The sequence below is a fragment of the Theobroma umbraticum genome, unplaced genomic scaffold (assembly GCF_002168275.2).
Source record: "Theobroma umbraticum cultivar Fairchild unplaced genomic scaffold, ASM216827v3 scaffold_12.1, whole genome shotgun sequence".
In the NCBI taxonomy this organism is placed as follows: domain Eukaryota; kingdom Viridiplantae; phylum Streptophyta; class Magnoliopsida; order Malvales; family Malvaceae; genus Theobroma; species Theobroma umbraticum.
This window is the reverse complement of record NW_018397269.1, coordinates 2,097,660-2,119,927: the sequence shown is the minus strand read 5'-3', so window position 1 is coordinate 2,119,927 and position 22,268 is coordinate 2,097,660. Positions and strand designations below refer to the sequence as shown.

The 22,268-nt window shown below is 34.3% G+C and overlaps 3 protein-coding genes across 3 annotated transcripts in view; 2 read left to right on the top strand and 1 right to left on the bottom strand.

Annotated features, from left to right (window-relative positions):
- Positions 1-253: 253 nt before the first annotated feature.
- LOC110425771 (T-complex protein 1 subunit zeta 1) lies at positions 254-7,340 on the bottom strand. Its single transcript, XM_021440766.1, has 14 exons — positions 7,025-7,340; positions 6,788-6,923; positions 5,640-5,789; positions 5,501-5,550; positions 5,282-5,374; positions 4,523-4,629; positions 3,591-3,705; positions 3,413-3,499; positions 2,387-2,591; positions 2,178-2,272; positions 1,220-1,288; positions 1,015-1,122; positions 799-917; positions 254-566 (listed from the first exon to the last, which is right to left on the bottom strand). Exons 1-14 carry the CDS (start codon positions 7,220-7,222, stop codon positions 491-493), a joined length of 1,608 nt encoding a protein of 535 aa, XP_021296441.1. The 5' UTR covers positions 7,223-7,340; the 3' UTR covers positions 254-490.
- A 6,807-nt stretch (positions 7,341-14,147) lies between these two features.
- Positions 14,148-15,270, top strand: CXE17 (carboxyesterase 17). Its single transcript, XM_021441007.2, is given in 2 exon segments — positions 14,148-14,520; positions 14,523-15,270. Coding segments are annotated over 2 exon segments (1,032 nt in total). The 5' UTR covers positions 14,148-14,159; the 3' UTR covers positions 15,194-15,270.
- Positions 15,271-17,612: 2,342 nt separating this feature from the next.
- Positions 17,613-22,268, top strand: part of SWEETIE (HEAT repeat-containing protein) — a 37,181-nt gene continuing 32,525 nt past the window's right edge. The window contains exons 1-3 of the mRNA XM_089785220.1: positions 17,613-17,916; positions 18,601-18,808; positions 20,969-21,111. Of these exons, the coding sequence (XP_089641346.1) occupies positions 17,749-17,916; positions 18,601-18,808; positions 20,969-21,111 (519 nt within the window). The 5' untranslated portion in view covers positions 17,613-17,748. The remainder of the gene's footprint in view (positions 17,917-18,600; positions 18,809-20,968; positions 21,112-22,268) is intronic.

Here is a 22,268-nt window from a genome sequence, read left to right as displayed (position 1 = left end):
GAGTCCAGTTGCTTCGAGTTCTGCATTATTTTGCTTTGATTCAGGTTAGATTGGACAAGAGAGTTGACTCATGCGAGTGGAGAACTTCTTTCACCTCACCGCTGTACTATGAAAATGATTGTGATCCAAAAGAACCTTTAATAACTTTCTCCCGTGCCCCACTTCAAAGATGGGAGTTTCGGAATACCTGTTGGATTTGGTGTTCTGTAGAATTCGAACTTAAAACTAATAAAGCATCATAGGAAATAAGACAGGAAAAAAACAAATGTGGGGGTGTTTGTAAAAGCTAGAAACGAGGGAAAAAAAATCGACCAATGCCATGTATACAAGTGAAAAAACGAAGCTGAAAACTAGTTGAACGGAAATGGATATTTCCTCTCAAAAAAAACTAGGAACACAATCACCTTAGCTTACATCACAGTACAAGATGATCAATGACACCCAAACCACACCCGGCAAAAAAGAACTTAACTGAAGCACACAAATATGCTTAAGTTGGCTTCCGCATGTTTCTACCAGCGCGAATGACTTCATCCACCAATAGCAGCTGTGATGCAATTACAGGCCTGAGGAACAAAGTGCCTTTGATCATCTCTCAAACTAAAGACTAGATAATATTATTGATGGTGAACAAAGTGCTTTTGCTCCACATTTCATGCTAAACATGCATCACAATAGCAAGTAAAATATTTAACAGTGGAAATTGGTGAAAATGGAAAGATAACACCAATAGTTGCGAGATACAAAGTAGGGAAAATGGAGATAAATATAAAACACAAGTAGAAAGTTTTCACATACCCAGAGTTTATAATTTGGCGCTTAACACTGTAATTATCAAATATACCCTCCATTTGAGGGTCCATTGGTTCTCCTGTCTGATGATTTAGACCCACAATATTACCTCTGTCATGCTCTCCCTGAATAAACATTTCAGAAGAGAAGGCTCAATTTTTTTTCCAGCTTTTACTTTTAAAAAGAGGTCAAATAAACATGACTAGGACAAAAAAGTAATACCGTGAGACCAATTATAACATCCTGAGTATCGAGCCCAGAGTTTTCAGCAAGTGTCTTGGGTACCACAAGAAGGGCATCAGCAAAAGCTTCAACACCCAATTGGGCACGCTGCTCAATGTTTACAACCATCAGAAATATTTCAATAGTCTTTAGAATTAGAACCTTTCTAAATAATTCAAGATCATGAAATATCGGAAAGACATACCCCTTGAACAGTTTTCTTCACTTCATTAATTAGGTATTGTCTAGCTGCAACTTCAAAAGCTCCTGCACCCTGAAGCACAGATTAGGCATAGATTAGAATAAAACAGAAAAGTTCATAATGTGCTTTGCTCTATTGGTAGGATTTGAACCAAATAATTCTTGGTCCCAACCGATTTCAATATATTTGACCTAAAGCTCAAAGACTGCATGTAGTTTGGATTCCCTAGCAGAGTACAGCATAAAACATGGACTAAGATCTCCATCACACTAACCATTCAAACAATACACATTTAATATAAAGAAAATGCCAGAAGTCTAACAGGCCCATTAACAGATAAACCAATCAATAGGGTACAATTTGTACAAGTTGCTTGTTGAACTTCTATCTTCTTTTTCCATTACTATTTCCACTGGAGTCTCTAGAAGGGCAATCTGAAAAGCAATATACCCCAACGAGACACCTATTTATTCTTTTTTATTCTGCTATATAGCCCATCTGATCAGATTTTAGGAATATAAACAGAGACCTGGTTTTTCCCATCTGCCTATCACAGTGAAACAAGCACCTGCCCAGGTTCAAAAAGATTGTAGACTCAACTGTTTTCACCTTATATGCATCTGCATACCATAGACATGAATATAGCATTTAGAATTATCCTTCCGTGATACTTGTGGATAATACTCTGATTCGCCCACTGCATAAAGTTCTCATATTACGACAATCATTAAGATTCCAAATTTGTTCCGAAGGGCTTCCGTATAAAATAGCTTAAACTGATTCGCTAATTACCCATGCTTTCGGTTTTCGCTCCAAAGTCCAATTTACTCGGTATAATTTTATTCTGCCCTGGGTAACTTACTAATAAAAAAAGGTTAACAATGATCTATGCAAAGTTGCAAATACTCTGATAAAGATGCACCAAAGACTGCAAACAAAATCAATAGTAAGCAAAACTTACTAACACAACAGCTTCATCTTCAATAGTATTCTTGACTGCTCGCAGCCCATCACGAACAGCATCCTTAATTTGGGCAATTGTGTGGTCATTAGGCCCTAGATTATAAATGATAGAATGAATATTACGTAAAAATGAAGGTAAATGGAGCTTAAGCAGCACCATCAATGATGATGTTAAGGTATATGAAGCTGCAAACACATTTCAAGTACCTTTTATTAAAATTGTACATGAATAAGGATTCTTCACATTTTCCACAAATGTATACTTATCTTCCCCAAGGACATGCTCATGTACGAGTCCAGCCCAGCCAAGACAATCAGGTGTTAAATCTTCAACAGAATTTACAGCTTCTCCTCCACAAGCCAACACCAGCCTTTCCATATTTCTTCTCTTTGCTCTTCTGAGGGCAATGATCTACAAAACCATAAATCAGCAAATTAAAATACAAGAATAAACAAACAGGTTTGACACAATTTAAGTAAAACCGTTGAAAAAATCATTTCAATTTTACAGGAAACACTTCAACTAGGAACTAGCCTAAATCTACATGTTTTACCATTTGAGCAAATGCCCCAAAAGAATAGAATCTTCAATGTCTAGTAATAATAATGAAGACTTTAATTAGCATACTCTAACAAACAACAACTCCTCGGATCCATTTAGCACCATGTCATTACAAAACACGCAAAAGCTTTATCCGCTTTAGTTGTTAAAGATATTACAGTAAAATCAAAGAAAAAGGCTGCTATAAATTGTAAATGCACTTTCCCCTTGCTATTCTAGAACCACAAATTTCCCCCATAAATTCATGTGAATAATTGTATAGAAGATACCAGGGAAACATACTAAAAAGCTGCCAATGAGAACCATATTTTGTTCTAAAACCAAGGTGGCCATCCTAATCAAAAAGAAGGAAAACACTAGTTGGTACGCCAAAATGGAAGCTTATGAGATATATATCCTGCTGACAGTTGAACTAATGCAATGAATAATACAGGTTGCAACCTAAGGGCACAAAAATTAGTAGTTTGGCATCTCAGTCTTCATGTGTTCACTTTTTTATGCTCCCCTCTTGTTCATTGGGAAACATTGATAAGTTGAAATCATACATATAATGTAACAAAGTGACTTCTCTAGCAGGAAAAATATTTATATGCAAGAAGCAATCAAGTAAAACATCATTAAAGATTTATAAGTTGGGACAAAGACTGAAAGAACAAAGGTTAATAACTTACCCCTGCTTGTTGAAGGAGATGCAAGGAAGGGGGATCAATACCCTTTTGGTTGATAACAACAAAGTTGTTATCAGTGCCTGCACAAACCTGCATATGACCAAGAAGAGTAGGACATAGTAAGAATTTACATATACCTGCTAATGCCTCATTTCTAATGTAATGATGCATTCAAAGCTACCTTTTGTTTTAGTTCAATAATTTTTTTGACTCTGTCATCAACAGAACGCCTTTCAGCTGCAACCATTGCCTCTCTCTGCTCCGCACTTGAGTAGAAAAAGCCTGCATTTATTTCACTGATAGCCAAAACATTAGCTGTATGATGACAATGGAAACAACCTATATCCACAGAAACATGAGCACCAGCTATGGCTGGATCAATAAGCAAGGATTATTATGATAAACTCAAATTTCTATCTTAGTTTACTGTAAATATATCATAGTAATGGGCAAAGAATTGCCAATAGAAATTTGAAAAACTTCTTAAACAAACAGTATCAATCAAGAGAAATGAGTTCAAACATTTCAAATCCATCTAGCAGAAAATCTCACAAGATAATATATTGAAGAAAACAGAAAATTATGAATTATAATGCATAGAAGGAAACACAGAAAAGACAAATAGTGCACAATGGAACATGATAAACTAATGAATTGGACCACTAGAAGCAGGGATAAATGATTTAATTTCTACATGACTAAGACATGATCTTCTTGTTGATGGAATTCTGCTCACTAAACTCCATGCATCATAAGAACTTCATGACTGCACTTTTAAAAAGCAAAACAGCTATCACCATGGTTACTACACAGTTAGGAAACATCAATTTTATTATTTTATAAAATTAAAATTTAGTTTCTTTTGCAAAAGAATAAATCTCAACTACAAAATAAAGCACTGGACACCAAATGCAGGGCTTGGCCTATTGGGGAACAGACTTAACAAAGGAGACGAATTACTATCATAACCTAAACTTCATTTCTGATAAATAGAGGATAACTAATTGAATCTTCCCAACACCAACCCCTGCCCCCCTCAACCCACATACAAATAAAGATGCTCAAAAAAAGACAAAACAAGAAACAAGTTAAAAGACATTTGCATGTGCATACCTTTTCTCATACTCCAGTGACACATTGCAGGTCAGAATGTAACAATTTTCTGCTCGTCGCTTCATATCAGGATGCCTAGAACCATGATCAAGAACTAGGCCCTCAACCTAAGGGAAAATAGAGGTAAAATAAGAAACTGCATGACAACAAAAGGCAATAAATAAAACGCACAACTATCCAATTATACATGCAAAACTTAGCTCCAACTATCTAACCCTGTTGAGTGAAAAATAATAACCAAAAAACAGTTGGAAAAAACTTATAAGCAATAGAAATATACACAAAGTGACATTAATGTTATGGGTTCTTATTGATATCATTTGATAATATTCATTCTTGCACAATAAGCTTCCAATGTTAGATAAGGCAAGCTATAGGCAATCAAAGATATTCAAGCTCCTAACGAATAACATTATAAACACAAAACGCTTTAATAACAGTTATAACCAATAAGGCAAAAATTTCAATGCCCCTGGACCAACAGCCTAATTGACAAGTTAGAATCTCAAGAATGGGCCCTTTCTCCCGAACACCTTAAAATGAGAAATTAGCCTCAAGCCTTTAGAAGCAGTATGCTCCCATCAAATTTTCTCAACACCATTGTTACCATCCTATAACAACAAACTGGACCAAAGCCATTGAATACTACAATCCTGAAGAGTTTAATCAAGCAAATAAGAGAGATATCAAGGGCACTCCATAAGAAAGGAATGCGTTGCAATGAAGGAAAAAGAAAATAAGCCTGAAATTACAACATACCAGTCGTGTGTCTACATCAAACTTATGCCGCATGTGCATTATTTCCACCATAAAGAGATCAATAGGTTCATCAGGCTTTCGTACACACAGTACCTATCACATTAAATCAAAGTTATGTCACCAAAGTGTTAACCAATTAACCAGATGACAAGTACATGTCTTAAGATGAATTTGACATGCTTAGTAGCAAGTTTTAAACAGAAATCAACATGCACTTACCGAATTAACAACTATGTCAGTCAGTTGATCTGCTAATGCTTCATACAACTGTGTGAGAAAACAATATATCAATCACATGATTCAGATACACTGAAAAAAAAATATCAGAGGGAGGTCCAGAGAAGAAGAATGGAATACCTAGTCCTCAGTGTTGTTCTTGCAACCATTTTTAGAATCTCTTTATCTGGTTCATTACCCATCACCACAGGAGTCTTAAACTTTTCAAGGAATTGGAGTGTTGCTCTTTTGGCAATTTCAAAACCATCAACCAGGACACGTGGATGCATCCCTAAAACAAGCATTATTATAATTTGTAAAGATAAAGAATGATGCAAAAAAAAAAAAAGGGATTACTAATAAAATTATGCTTTTAAATTTCCTTACAATGATTAGATAGATGAATTCCATAAACAGGCATTGATTATCTGAACCTCCAACCCCTCCACACGCATCCCACCCCCCTCCCCCAGTGCCAAAAAAAAAAAAAAGATGTCCTTTATGTGAGAATAACTATAACTTCCCATCAAGTGTACCCATCCTTCCAGTTCAAGTAGTGAAATTCTCATCGACTCAACCAAACTTGTCCTAATTTAACATAAACTTGGAACTATTCTTCTTGTCTCACTTTTCAGCAAGTAACAAAGAGACAAATCACAAATGAAGGTTTGCTTGTATTGTATGACCATGTACGTGTAACATGCTCCATTTCTAGAAAACCAGGAAATAAAAAGACAACTTGAATTCACAAATCAAAGGGATTCTTATCTCAAGCTTTATTTTGTCAATGAAGAATCATCATAAAAAAGGCACCATGGTGGTGCCAAGCAAAGTACAAGGCTAACCTACTAAACTATATTGAAAGAAATCCGATACTAAAAGTTTCACAAAATACGGCTGGGGTTGTTACGTTCTCTACTTGCTTGTTGCAATCCAGAAGAAAAAAAACCCTCTAAACTGCTTTTGGATACAAAACAAACAATTGCATGTACAATTTAACAAAAAAATTACATGATTTTAGTTTCATATAGAAACCTTATATTACAATTGGCATTAAATCTTAAACATTTCTACATATTTAATTAGTTATAATAATTTTTTCCTTTTTCACCATCTGTTTTTACTTTTCATAACTTTTAAGAAGCAAAAAGCAACAATAAAACCTAACAAAGAAACTCAATGCCGCTAAGTTCCAAAAATCCCAAATCCAAGGAGAAAAATTCAGGAAGGTCCGATGCCTAAAAGCTAAAAGTTTTAAAATTTATTTAACGAAGAATTCCCAGCACTAACCTTCATCAATGTAACGCTCAGATTGTTTCATAAGCTCGCCAATGAAAATGACAGTCGAAGTAGTTCCATCTCCACTTATATCATCTTGCGCAACAGCGGTCCTCGCAATCATAATAGCCGTTGGATTTTGAATTTGCTGAAAGAAATTATCGACCAAGTTACTCAAAAAAATGTAAAAGATCTAGGGTTTTATTTAAATAAAGAGAGCGAGTAAGAGAGAGAGGGAAAGAAAAGGACCATCTCTTTCAAAAGAGTGTTGCCGTCTTTAGTGAGCTTAATATCGCCGGCGCCACCGACGAGCATTTTGATGGTGCCTTTGGGACCGAGATTCGATCTCAGGACGTCTTGTAAACCTTTGGCGGCGTTAATGTTCATGTGAAGCGCCGCCGATTTGTTTAGGACTTCGGCATTCGGGTTCAGCACTCGAAGCGACATCGTTTTTTCTTATGTTTCTGTTTCCTCTCCAAGTAGCAACAATAAAATTGCAGAGAAGGCGAGAGGAGAACGAGGAAATGTTGTGAGACAACTCAAACTGAACAGTGAGGACTGTAACATAGCTTTGAAGGGGTTTTAGCGCTTTCGGGAATGTGAATGGCGTTGAAGCGCACCGTTTTTGCGCAATATTGGAAATGCTGGCGTTCTGTTTGGAAGTGTACGAAGCGACGTCGGTTTTGGAAGTGTTCCTAATGTAGGAAAATTTTTTTTATTGACGAAATTCATTATTTTTTAAGATAGTCATTTTAAAATTTTTTATTATTAATATTAATAAAATTTATGTAACTTGTAAATATATATAAAAATTTTAATTACGTCAAATAACTTTCATTAAAATTAATTTTTATTATAAATATTAATAAAATTTATCCCATTTTTAAATAAAATACTAATTATATTTAATGACTTTCATTCAAAAATATTTTTCTTAATTCTAATAGTATTGAATAGTATATATATATTAAATAATATTACAAAATTCCAATTGTAAATATAATTAAGACATTAATTGTCTTTTATATAATTTGTCTTTTAATTACAATTGTCTTTTATGTAGAAATAATTAATTTAATATTTTTGAAACACTTTGTATTTTATATATAATTACCATTTAAAAATAAATAAAAATAAGTATTCACATGCAATACATGTGACAATAAAAATTAGTAAATATAAATCCAAAAATAATTAAGCGTAAATCAGTTATTTGAACAACAAATGCATACACTTATCATTAAACTAAATACTTCACTACAAAAAATAAATGATAAAGCATGTACATTTAGGCTTGTTCTTAGGTTAGGTGTTACATATAAGAAAAAATAATAAATTTTTGACAAAGATTTTAGTTAAATTTTTGTCTTACCTCTTTGTTTATTGCAAATTTGTTGCCCTCACAAGACCAAAGAGAATAAATAGGGAAAGGCTGGTTTTGCCCTCAACATTAATCTTCCTAGTTATCTGATATTCATTCTATCTTATCAACAATCTTGGTACTAAAGACTACAGAATTGCCTAAATTAAGGATGTTGCTGTTGATGGTCTGCAAGTGGTCAAAGATACCATTGAAGACGAAGCTGTTGAATTTGTAAGTTCATCTCGTTTTAGTTTTGTTATCTGAATTTATTCTCCAAGCTGACTCAAATTTACAATTTCATTTTGTGTGCAATGCTTGCTGCAGCTTTCTCAATTTGTTCTCATAGATGGTTGTCTACCTTGTTTTCCAAGTAATTGATCCTGCAAAGAATTAAAAAAAATATGCAGTAGTTTGGATTGAAAATGTAAAGAACAGTGAATTAGCATGAATCTGATGTATGTTGAAGCTGTTGGGAGAGTTTGGATCTTTGTCATTGCCTTAATGTGAGAACTTTATGAAAGTATAACCCACAATTCTTGTGGGAGAACCATGCTACATGTATTTTCACGTGTACAATACACGGATGCATGTATATAAGGTAAAAATATGTAGTTGAGCCTGCAATTTGTTGAAACCTGGGCTTTATTAATTTCTCCCATCACCCTCTTCAGAAGATTGCAATAGAGGGAGAAACAGAAAAAGAAGGTAGAGGCTCCAATGAGCAACTTTGACAAATTGTCACCTATACATTGATATAGAAATCTCTGTTTTTTCTGTTAATGAGCAGTTAGCTTTCCATAGTAATTTGTGCAAGTTAAATGTGTTCTATTAGATTGGTGACCATGCTGGAGCGTAGTCCATTATTTTATATCAGTCTCAGCCAGGAAGGGCTAGTTGCAACCAGACCTTGAGCTTCAGGTCTACTCATAAAGTCATGCTTGGGCATTGAGAATTATTTGCTTCAAATCCAACCAATAGAAGCAAACACATATTGCAAACTTTTCTGTTATATTTTGATCTATGCCTAATTTGATCTTCAAAAAGCAGGAGCTTGATTCATCCATGACCCTCGATTGGTTATTGCGTATAGAAAGAATATTTATCTACAGAGATATAGGTATATGAATGTATGCTTTGGCAAAACCAGGCTGAAATAATTGGTTAAGCAAGGTATCTTTAATTGAAGCTCAATAGACTGATTCTGCTTTTCTAAGGCCAGAGGGGAAGTGCTTCAAGCTGTATATTTACCAAATTCAGCCATAACAAAAAAGGAGAATGAATCTCCCCCATTCATAACTAAGCAGAACGATAAAAACAAAGAGAATTTTATTCTCATCAGCAAAATTCAAAGATATTTTGTTTTGACAATGGTGACCCTTGTGCTTAAATAAACTGGATTGAGTTTGGAGAGAAAATTGAACTTTTCCACTTCCCTTTACGTATAGCTAGTAATACATGTAATCAGAATCTGATGCCTAGCATTGAAGGTTACACAAGCGAAGTGGGCACTGCTACATGATAATCTTCTTAAAAATAAATGTATATTCCTCACATCTACACTTTGTGTAGGCCAGTTTCATTTACTTTACATTAGGAGCATTGAGGAATCATAGATTTTTATTTACCGGTGGCTGATTCTGTTGTTGAATAATTTGTCATTTGACTGCAAATTGCATCTGAGATTTAAGGATTCTTTATCTGAAATTCCTTGACGTTTCTGAATTGTCATGGAATTTTTTTTATACTACCTCAATAAACTAATATGCAAACTGAAAACCATGCTGATTATAGAGCGAATTCTGTGGTCTATTGTTTTCTTTTCAAAGGATACTGGCATTTATGCTAATTTGGCTTGTACATCAACACTTGATAAAAAGACAATGGGAAGAAAATAGCAAGTGAAGAAGAGTTGCAGTGCTGAATGCAGAAATATTCAAGATTGGTAAGAAAAAGGATATCTATGGCAGAGGTCCAAGAAGAAAAAGCTAGTCATGTACATGCCTCTACTTTTTGTTGTACCTGAAGCAACTAAATGGATGCTTTGGTTGCTTCCTACAAGCTTAAGTTGCATTATAGAAGAAACTAGTGACCGACATCATAAGATGAAGAGTTTCATTTGATTTATCATTTGGCCCATTGACAATGAGAGAGCTCATGACATAGAATTTATCAGTTTCCAAGTCACTTCTTTCTTCTCTCACATGCATACACTTGGATGAGTGAGGGTAGTCCAAAAGGAGAAAAAAAAAGGAGAGAATCTTTAGAGAATAAAGATGGAAACCCCATTTGCATATCCCTTGGCTTGGGAGGCTAATTTCTGGGGAATTCAAGGATGAAAAGAATCTAAACTTTTAATTTCCTGGGAGTTAATATAAGGTGAGTGAGACCTCCCTGCCTTCCCTTGAAAGATCATAAAATTGAATTGGTTCAGGTTTTTTCCGTATGAAATCTTCCCAAATCTTCATGGGACCTACTGAATATTGCCATCTTTAGGAGCTATCGTGATATGATCTTTTGTCACTTTGTTTGTCTCGTGTTTAGAGACTGTCAAAGACTTATTAATAATTATTATTATGGAATTGAATGAAAAACGCTGTGATGCATTCTGATGCTGGAATTTCCATTGAATTAGGCCAGAATACATAGTAAAGTTGTCAAAATATATGGTGGCTATACTGCAACTTCCAATAAAACATTCTCTGATCCTGTTTCTGTTTAAAAAGAATATTTCACAGTCAGTTCCAATTGTCCTAACTGTAAGAGCATATTGGGCTCAAATTCATAGAATGTCCATAACCAAGATTTTTCTTTTTTCATTTGTTTTCCTTTGGTGATTATCATTATTATTCACTCACTTTTTAGCTGATGTTAATTGGCATCTTATTCTTTTCAACATTAGTTCTCATAAATTCTATTAAACATTTCTACAAAACTAGACATCTGTCATGCTAGTTGCAGAACTTGGTTAGACTTAATTACAAATCCTGTTGCAATAAAGGACCAAATCACACTCTTGAAGTCCTTTCGTTTTCCCTCTGTCAACATGATGAAGCCTTTCCATCCTTGTAACGCAACTCAGGAATGCCAGCAGGATTGAAAATTTTCATGCAGATAAAGATGGGAGGTCTCTGGTTGACTTAAAACGTTTTCTAACCTGATATTTCATTAGCCATATCGTAATATCATGGTATTTTTGCATCCCAATCTTCGTTTCCTGCAACTAGCTCATAGCAAGATTCAACGCTTGAGAGAAAAATATGACAGAGGGATTGATCTTCTTGATATCTTCTTCAACTGAATTTTTTATGGATGAACAATTGAGTTATGACCAAATATTACAAATTTGGAATAAAAGGTAGCTGCAGTTTCATTTTCTAAAATCTGGTAGAAGAATCAAAGGACTAAGTTTTTTCTTTTTCTTTCTTTCCCTAATTCGCAATCAGTGTTCCTTTCCTACTTTCAGCTTCAATCTAGAATTTTCTCTCCAAATGTTGACAATATGTCAAAGGAACAAATTGGCTCACCCCTTTCCTCCAACAAGCATTGACTTGCTTGCCATCGACTTCAATTTTGAATTCTCTGTTCCATTCTGACAACTCTAATGCGTATCATATAAGTTTTAGTTTTATCCTAAGTCTCTGACTACAATGATATCAACTTTGTATCATATTCGACAAATGTATTCCTTGTGAAGACAGAAAGATCATTTACTATTTTCTGAAGATTATCTTTCCTGTTCTAATCTTTTTATCCATTCCCATATGAATGAAAACTTTCTTAGTGGCCCTTTTATGCTTTCCTTCTTCCATGTGTATAATCTTTTCCTCGGTGGCAGATCCCTTACTATATGCAACCAAATCAGAAGATCACTTTGTGAATTTATCAGCTCAGGCTCATCCAAGTACACTGTTAACCTGATTCAAAACTTATGACACAGAGTTCTTGTTTATCACCTCAATCATGATTCTGATTGAAGGAGAACAAAGTATTAAAGCCAACAACAAGGTCACACCAAGTGCTATATGAAGAATAAGGAAGCCTCAAGAAATGGGCGAAGGAAAGATTCTGTATGTAGCAAGTACAAGAACAAAATCTTTAAAATTCTCTCCAACTTTTCCACATGCTTTTCTTTCTTCTGCTACACTTTTTTCTTCCCTTTTTCTTGATAATATGAGAATATCTCGCCTTTGCTCATAGTTTAGCTTAGTGAGGACAAAATTACACTGTCCTGGACAGATTTGACATGTTTTTAATACCATTATGAAAAACTTTGTGCCATTGGCTTAGCATAAGGTTTGAAGGACATTAATTCAGCATCAATTATGAAACTGTCTTATTTGCGGCTATGTTTATCTAATAAGAGCATTAACAGTCCAGTCACTGTCTGCTACATGCAGGGAAGGCATGAAGAAGATCTAAATTTTTGTCTTCAAATTACAAAAGAGAATATATGAGAAAATCCATGTATATATGTCAAAAAGCTAAGAAGGAGATAGCGTGATATTTGAAGAATAAAGTTGGCCCGCCATTTTGCCTGCACTTGCAAGTTAAAGAACAAAATTTCTCAGTCAATGATTTTCAGAACAGTGTCTGGATATAATGATAAGAAGTGATTATCCTACTCTTGACAAATGCAAGAGGTCAGATCGTAAAATTATTAGAAACAGCTAGCAATTGATGAGCTTCTATTGTACTTGCCCCTTGCCATGGATAAGTTTAAACTATAAGTTGCTTTCTAATATAAAAAAACCATGTTTTATGGTTTAGCAGCTTTTGCATATAATGGAGATCCTGTATGCTTGATTATCCGCTGTTTCCCTTAGAAAATTGACGAAAAAAGCTATATGATGAAAATCAGTGTAAGTATGGTTATAACTTTATCATATATATTTCGGTATTTTAATTACATCTCTCTCTAAAAAACTCTAAATGAGGTGATACTTTGACCACTAGAATTCTAAAAAGAAAGGCTATAATTTTATGTTTACCAATTCACCCAGTTCTGATTGGATAGTGATCAAAATATTTATCAAAGTCGGAGCACTGCAGTAATATACAAGGACTGAATATGATGCGGTATTTGGAGCATATCTTTCAATCTATAAGTCCAATTGATGTGATTCTTGATCCATTGGAAAGCTAAGAGATAGGAATAAAACTTTTATGTTTACTATTTTGTCCAGTTCGAAACATATCATGGTGAAACTCATATTTAAAATTGTTAGACTGCCACAGTACTAGGAGAACAAGGCTGTAGCGTTAATGAAAGGAAGCACTCATATTTAAAATTGGACTTGTTTGATTTATTGTTTGCCCAATTATCTTGTAGTTTTAATTTTTAATTAAATTAGTTTTAGTTGAGTAATTTTTAGTTCAATTATAACTCAGATTTTAATTATTTGAATAAAACTAAATTATTTTAATTTTAATACTTAATAAAATTTTGAATCAATTTCTTGTAGGATCGATACTCTGCTTACTAATATACTATCTATTCGATATGTATACTTACGTAGTAAAATTTTAATTGACATTTACATCGAAAGAATCAAGCAATATACTCATGTGATTGTCAAATCTTTATTAGTATAGTTCCTTTCAATTCCATAACTCTTCAAATACCATAACATAAGAATAAGATAGATCATAGGATAAATTTTTTCTTTAAGATAGTCGGTTTGTTTGGTCAAGCACTGATGCAAAGTTCATGTATAGAAGTTTTTTTTCCCTTTAATATAAGGATACATTCACATTCATTGATTCTTAACTTCCAATTAACAAGAAGTCATACTATATGTTATGTTAATTAAGAATTAAGAGTTTTGGAAAAAGATTGAGAATCCAGGTGACGGCATAGGATGAGTTCAATTCCCCACTTGTCAGATGAAAAGAAGAGGTAGCTTCCTTCACGACTTGAAGCTCTGTCTTTGGTCTAGCCTTCGCATTCTCTATATAAGGATCCCTCAAAAGTACTTACAAGTCACAACCATTACCCCTAAGACCATTCTATTTTTAAATTTTATGAGAACTAAAAGGATGGCAACCATTTCCTTTGATCCAAGGCTCAATGTTCAGGTAGGCCAAAAGAATCATGGTGTTGTAGTTGAGGAGATTGAAGGGCTCATCCGAGTTTACCAAAATGGACACGTTGAAAGGCCACCAATCATCCCTATTGTCCCCTCCACGGTGACAGTGGGTGTGATATCTAAGGATGTTGTTATTGATAAATTCACCAGCTCATGGACACGTATCTATGCCCCAAGCTACTCCAGCAAGATGCCCTTACTTGTTTACTTCCATGGGGGTGGATTCTGTGTTGGCTCAGCTGCTTGGAGCTGTTACCATGAGTTCCTGTCCGCTCTTGTTTCCAAAGCAGGCTGCATAATCTTTCTGTCAACTACCGTCAAGCTCCTGAAAATCGACTTCCCGCTGCTTATGATGACGGTATCAACTCTCTTATGTGGGTGAAACAACAAGCTCTAAATGGGTCCAGTGAACACAAATGGTGGTTAAGTCAATGTGATTTCTCTAGTTTGTTCCTCGGAGGTGATAGTGCAGGGGCTAATATAGCTTATAATGTGGCCACAAGACTAGGATCCTATGGCGCATCCGATTCCAGCTTCAAGCCTTTGGTCCTCAAGGGTACAATCTTGATTCAACCTTTCTTTGGAGGAGAGGCAAGAACTGCCTCAGAAATGCATGCCACGCAACCAGCTAGCTCAGCGCTCACTCTATCAGCTTATGATACTTATTGGCGATTGTCACTCCCTTTGGGTGCCAACCGCGACCATCCATGGTGCAACCCTTTAGCAAAAGGCGCTGCTAAGTTGCGGGAACTGAGACTTCCAGCCACAATGGTGTGCATATCAGAGATGGATATACTAAAAGATAGGAACTTGGAATTTTGCAATGCCTTGGCTAGTGCTGGCAAAAGGGTGGAAACAAAGATGTACAAAAGTGTTGGGCATGCATTCCAAATTCTGCATAATTCTCCGATCTCTCAAGTTCGGACCCAGGAACTGATGTCCCATCTTAAGACTTTCATCAACCCATAACTGATAATATTCATACCGGCTGCTGCTAACTTTTTCAGATATATCATGTAAATCTTAGACATTAATATAATTGCTGTGTTGTTAATTGAAACATATATTTATTACTAGTATTTATTTGGTTCAAATGTCTTTATCGATAAGTGAAGCTACATGTGGCTAAAACTCACTCTCCTGACTCTTGGTGCCTAAGAGAATATGAGACCTTCAGCTGTTGCTAGGACCTACGAGACTCTTGGTGCCTAATCTTGAGATACTTGCTTCTGTTCACTTTCTCTCAAGACTATGGCAGCAGGCTCCTACCAATGACTTAAACTTCCATGGCATTAGTTTTCAATCCATGACCTCATTAAGTAAAGGTTGCTATGACTGGACGCCTATGAAACAATTATACTAAAGTAAACTAATCTATAAAATTATCTCGAGACTCTTCCAAAGAAAATGAAAACATGTAGCAACTGCGAGGGGTACCATAAGATAGAGCTCAAAAGCGATGCTGACCTTTCAAAGGGAAGAGATAGACAGATTCCAATTACTACTTTTTAGAGGAAGAGGGTGCTCCAAATTGCCTCATGATAAATGTCAAAAGACGGTACAACAGTGGTAGTATTTTTGCTTTTGACTCAAGGTCGCAACCTTTCCACTAATTTGACTTCCATTGCTGGCCAGGTCATAATCTTTAGTGGATCGTACATGAATTGTAGAGGACCTTTAACCAACCCAAAGTTCATTGTCCCACCCGACCCACCCCACCCCCCTCAAAAAAAAAAAAAGTTTTTGGGTCCAAAAGTAGTAAGGAAAACATTCACAGTTTTCTCCCATGAAATATGTTTTTTTTACGGTTGGTTCTTCCGAAATAATCAAGGACCACTAATGCTAGAATATTTTAGGCACCATTTATGGTTGTATTAGAGCATGATTTTCATGTAAACTGGAGAATGATAGCGTCCATTCTTTTGGGGATGAAATAGGTAACATTTGGCAGAATAATGCTACTTTAAATTGAATCCTAAGACTCAATTAGTCAATATCAAACTCAGCGGATGAAAAGATATTGTGTTGAATTCTTTGTTTAAATTAATCATAAGCATCAAGACACATATACGTATTTTCTTTTACAAAATTCTATTGGGTTAACATATTTACCCAAAAAATAGAGTGAAGCATTCAACCTAATATGGTGTGACAAATGCCAATTTTACTGATACTAGTAACGTTTGGATTACATGTCTAATTTGAGATAACCATGGAAATTTGATTGATTGCTGCAGAGTGTGCCCATTTTCTTGAGAGAGGTGGCTCGTTACCATATTGTATTACACCCAATTGGAAGGAAACAACTGCTTTAATATCATGAACATCTATGGATATCCTTTTTTTTACTAGAACTCTAGTCGAAAGGTGCCAATCATCAACATCATTCGTTGAAATAAACTTGACATAGTATTTAAATAATTTTAAAAAAGTTAAATAAATTTTTATTTTTTATTATATTTAATTAAGTATTTATATATTTGTTTTAAATTAAATTAATTAATAATTGATTACATATTGTTAATTAAAATTTTACTTGTTATTTTATATCATGTAATGTCAATATTACATACTGATGTAATATAATAATATGATTATATAATATTTTTTCTTTTTATGTGTACATAAAATTACAATTAACATATTAATTGATAATAATTAATCAATTATTAATTATAAAAATTTATTTGTTAAAAAAATATAAAGACTTGATTAATTGTAATAGAAGAATAAAAATTTATTTAAATTTTTTTAATAGTTTAGAGATTTTTTCGAGTGTTATATCAATAAAATTTAGACACTAAATTTATTTATGAACTTATTTTTTATTTTTCAATCATAAAATAAAATTGAATGTGAAATTTAATAATTTTATAATTTAAAATATGTTCAGTTGGATCCAAGCTGAAGTCTTACAAGTTAGGCAAACATTATTTCCTATTTCAACTTTGTTTATGACAATATATATACCGTTTGTTAATCTATTTCAATTCCTTAAAAATATAATAAAAATAATTTCGTCTATTCTAAAGAACTAACAAACTAAATAGACATGATTAAGAGTAAACAATTAAAAAGGGAAAGAGCTAACTTGTTTTGAGTTAAGAGTTCAGTCCGATCAAGCCCAAAATCATTATTTAATTTTATTTTGCAAATGAATAATAAATTTTTATCCAAATTTATTTATTTTAAAAGGTATTTAAAGCATACTAATATTTTTTTAAAAACGTTAATTGGAACCGATAAAGCGAAATTAAACCCCGGCCCAAAACAACAAAAAACAAAGATTCGGACATGGATCCATATCAAACTACTTGAAAAAAAAAGGCGACCCGACGGGTCTTAATAGCCATTCCCAAGCGACGTTCTAGTAGACTAGTACTACAAGCCAGTTCATTTTTTCATTCAGTTTGGAAAATCGAGTTTTAAATTTAAATCGTCCCCTTCGTCACAGAAAGAAAAAATCTTGACACTGGAGTATATTTTTGTTTCCATTTAGATTCAATTTTGGCTTGGTTGAAAAAATGGCGAGGAGGAACTACGTGAGAGAGAACGTTCCTCTCTCACGCTTCGGCGTCTTGGTTGCTCAGCTTGAGTCCATCGTCGCTTCCGCATCACAGAAATCTCCCGACCCTCTCCTTTGCTTCGATCTCCTCTCGGATCTCCTCTCCGCCCTCGACGACGAGCCCAAGGTCTCTCTTTCTACCGATCTAAACCTTTTACTATACCATTCAACAATTTAGTTGGAGGATTTTATCACATTGTTGTCCATTTAGTACATTGATTGGTTTCATCTTAATTGCTTTGTAAATTGTTCACGATTGTGGTAGTATCTTTAGCATATTTTTTTCTGTATGTTGATTTTGTTTGCTTGTTATTGAAGGAATATTATTTAGTGTCTGAATTTGAAAATTTTTGGTGCAATTTATTTGTGTAAAGATTTTATTTGCAATTTGGTCTCGATGGTTTGTAGTAACAATTTGTGTTATGGTTGTTTAAAAAGTAATCTGGACATGTTTGTGTATGTTAAATGTGGTCAGAAATGATATAATTTTGGTTCGAGATATTTCTGAAGAGGCGCATTTATTTGTATATTAATTGTAAACTTCTTATGAGAATGAATTAGAAATCATTACACATGAGGCAGATCGGTATAGTGATCGATCACTTGCTCTGATGAAGTGTTTATTAGTTTCAATTTCAATGTAAATGTAGTAGATGGTGTCAAACATTTGAGTTCATGAATTTTGTTTTCAATTTTAATGATTTTGAATATTTATTCTATTCCACTGCCTTTTTTTGTATATGTTAGGAAGTTCATTCTTTTCTGAGATGAGTAAATTTTGATATTTTGACTTGAAAATATTAAATTTCAGGAATCTATCTTGTTGTGGCAAAGAAAATGTGAGGATGCTTTGTATTCCTTGCTTATTCTTGGTGCTAAACGACCTGTACGTCATTTGGCATCCATAGCAATGGCAAGGATAATATCTAAAGGAGATAGCATTTCAATATACTCAAGAGCAAGTAGTCTCCAAGGGTTTCTTTCTGATGGGAAGCGGAGTGAGCCACAGAGAATTGCTGGTTAGTTGAAGCTATAACGACCTGTACTGTGTGTATTATCATTGTCTTTTAACTAGAATATAGCAGATGGTTATACTATGATTTCATATCATTCAGCTGGATACCAGATTAATTTTTGGTTGAAGTTCTCTCTGATATCTAATTTTCTTCATAAAGACTATTGTTGGTTATTGAGGATCTCATGTAAGGTTCCACAAGCTACCTTTTGTAGTTAAGAAATGGTTTTTCATGAGTAAAAGTTATCTAATTGAAGCAACTTGAGGGCTGAGGCAAGTTTAGGGAACTTATTTGAAGATAATACATTAACCTTGTTGTTTTCTGTTAGTGGATGGAATAATTCTTGGTTCATCAAAACATTTGAATAAGTCAATTTTGTCAAGGTTGATGGGTGGAAGAGGTTGGAAAAAACAATATGAAATTTGATTTTCAAGTACAGTTGGCGAACAAATCTGAAAGTTTATTTTCTTATTAATGGGAATGATTCTAGTGATATTTTGTAAAAGGTTTTAATGAACAGTATAATAATTAACCTAAACATACTTTTTCCTCTTTGAAACATTGGTTTTGATGCAATGCGAATAGTTTCCTAGTCATCAAACCCCAAGTCAATGAGATGTGGATGTTCAACTCTGAGCTGTTTTGGCAAGATCTTGATGTAAACAAACCTAAAACTAGTATGAGCCATGCTATAGCACTCGAATTTAGTGCTAGACTAGCTGCCACAATGTGTTTTTACTCAATATTAGGTGCCGACCAACAAATATATAATATTTCGTAATGGATCTTGTCCGATGGAGAACCACCCCTTCAGTTCCTATATCAATGCAATCTTGTCAAAGTAAACCTTGATTTGGTGCACCTTTAAGATTTCTTAGGATACAGACTATTTCATCTTAAAGGCTAGTTAATGGTGAGTCTAAGAAGTGCTAGTGAGTCTAAGAAGTGACTAACCTCACTTGTTGCAAATGAAATGTTTCTCTCTAGTGGGTGTAAGTAGTTTAATTTCTTATACAATCTCCTGTACCTTCCATGATCTGCTAATGTTTTACTTTGATTTTCACATGTTTGCTCATGGGATCCAAGAGAGTACTAAAAGGTTTTAATCCTAGTGGTTGTCAATAGAGAAAAAGAGAGATAGAGATAAAAAGGAAAATGAAAGCTATCTAACATTTTGGCAGCCTACTGCATTTATACTAAAAGATAATATACAAAAGGATGGTAATACCCTTCTCACATCATACAACCCATAACAATCCCCCTCTAGTTGGTGCATAGTTTCATACACTCCTAACTTGAAATTCTTGAATTACCAAAAGGTTTTCTGAAAAAGTTTGGTAGCTGATTTATCGACCTTATTGATCTTGTGCAGATTTCATTTTGCAAGAGTCTCTTTTTCAATGAAATACATTCCACTTCAATAAGCTTGGTGTTTAGAGATAGTCAGGAATACTAGAGAGTTTCCTAATTCACCTTCTAATACTGAGAAATGATATGCATAAAGATAACATTACTCTTTTGACATAATTTACCTTCTGATAGTGGTGTTAGCCAAGCACATATATTCTTTGACATTAAAAGATACCGTCACATGACCTGGCTACCTCAATTCCCAAAAATTTTTCTAGCTACCATTAGTTTTTAGTTTGAAAGTTACTCTATAAGAAACACTTTTAAATGTTGTACCTTTTTGCTTTCCTCATCTATAATAACGATACCATCAGCACAGACAATCATTTATTTCTTAGCTGCTGCAGCTTGATGATACGATATAAAATGATCTACAAGACGTCTCTAGGCTAAACTCCATTAGCACACTACTAAATCTACCAAAGCATGTTCTTAGGAGATTGTTTCAAATCTTGTAAAGACTTCTTTAGACAATAAACCAACCCATACTGCATTTGAGCAACAAACCTAGGATGTTGTTCCATATAGACCTTCTTCTCAAAAACCTCCTATGCAGGAGTGTGGTTCAACATCTAACTGATTTAAGGGTCAGTTAAAAATCATGGCGAGAGAAAGATAATGAATGGATTTAACCTTGGCCATTGGTGAGAATGTTTTTGTATGGTTTAAGCCATACACATGAGTTTATCTTTTAGTCACAATACAAGCTTTTGATCGATAACCATACCATTTGATTAAACTTTCATTCTGTAGACTCATCTACAACCTTCGTTGAGCTAGAACTTTCATGTATAGACCAACCTACAGCCTTGGTTCAAAATGTGGCCTTGATACAAGAGCACTTTGCTACAACAACAAAGAAGCTAGTAACACTTAAGAACTCAAAGAAGGAATCCTAGAACTATGAAGGAATTAGTTCGACATCGTTATTCTCCTCCCATTTCAACAGGTGAGTGCTCTGCCCTTTCAAGAGTTTTATAGTTCATTCAGATCTGTAGATTTAATTGCAGATAGGAAGCAATAATTTTTCATGTTATACCACTCCAATTTTCCATGAAACTCCTCTTGAACATGCCAGCTTTTTGTCATCTGTGCTACTTAACCCACTGAATGCTTAAAAACAAGAATGCCATCTAATTCTATCTTAACCAGACAGTGTAGCTGGAATCTAACAAATTGTTTCTATGTCATTTTGTTTCTTCTGGCTGAAAACAACCCTCTTCCTTTTCAAAGCTATTAAAATTATATAGCTGAAGCTGTTAAATCTATATCCTAAATCAGATGGTCTCCATTCTCTGACAATCCACATTCTTTTTTCAGCTCTGCATCTGTCTAGGAAAGCCTCTAAATAGTTGTGTTCTTCTTTTGGTTTTAACCATTTTTTTTTCATAGCCTGCAAATTCTATAATCGAGTTTGGTACCTATTCATGCTTCGATCCCCTCATTTGCACCTCCACAAGTCAAATCTCTAACTTTAGAAGTGAATTTGATATTAAAAATTAACTTGGATTTAACTGGTTTCCTGTGCATTGGCTGTAATTTCCTCTTGGTCTACGAGTTGGAGGATTGAATGCCTTGAAATAAAGCGTGGGGTTAAAGGACAAGCTGAAGTTCCATTTCAGGGGTACATTGGGTTCAGGCATGCTTTGGATAGTGACCTTGTTTCTAAAAGGGATCTAACCAAGAAAAGAATTCTTTTAAGCGTAAATGAATTTCGGATCAATTCTTGTGATAGGGGAGGTTTCTCTTTGAATTCTTTGGGTGGTAATGAGGATGGATAGGACATATTGAGTTGCCAAATGACTTGACTTCTGACATTGTAAGGTTGTTTACATGGATTTTAGAATTTACATTGGTATCTATGTTGTAAAAATTTAAATGCCAGTGAAGAGGTACCAAGTGACTCGTTGACTTTTGTGTGTGTCGGTACGTGTGTACTATATCAGTATGTGTTGGTACGTGTGTACTATATCAGTATGTGTTGGCACTTTCAATGTAGCTACTTTCATTGTAAGATAGTGCTCATAATGGATATTTTTTACCACCTTTTTTT

Coding starts and splice junctions, on each gene's coding strand:
- LOC110425771 (XM_021440766.1), bottom strand. CDS start 7,222: ATGTCGCTTCGAGTGCTGAACCCGAATGCCGAAGTCCTAAACAAATCG. Junction 5,790..6,787: donor TGAGCGTTACATTGATGAAG/GTTAGTGCTGGG, acceptor TGCTTGTTTTAG/GGATGCATCCACGTGTCCTG. Junction 918..1,014: donor ATGTTATAATTGGTCTCACG/GTATTACTTTTT, acceptor ATGTTTATTCAG/GGAGAGCATGACAGAGGTAA.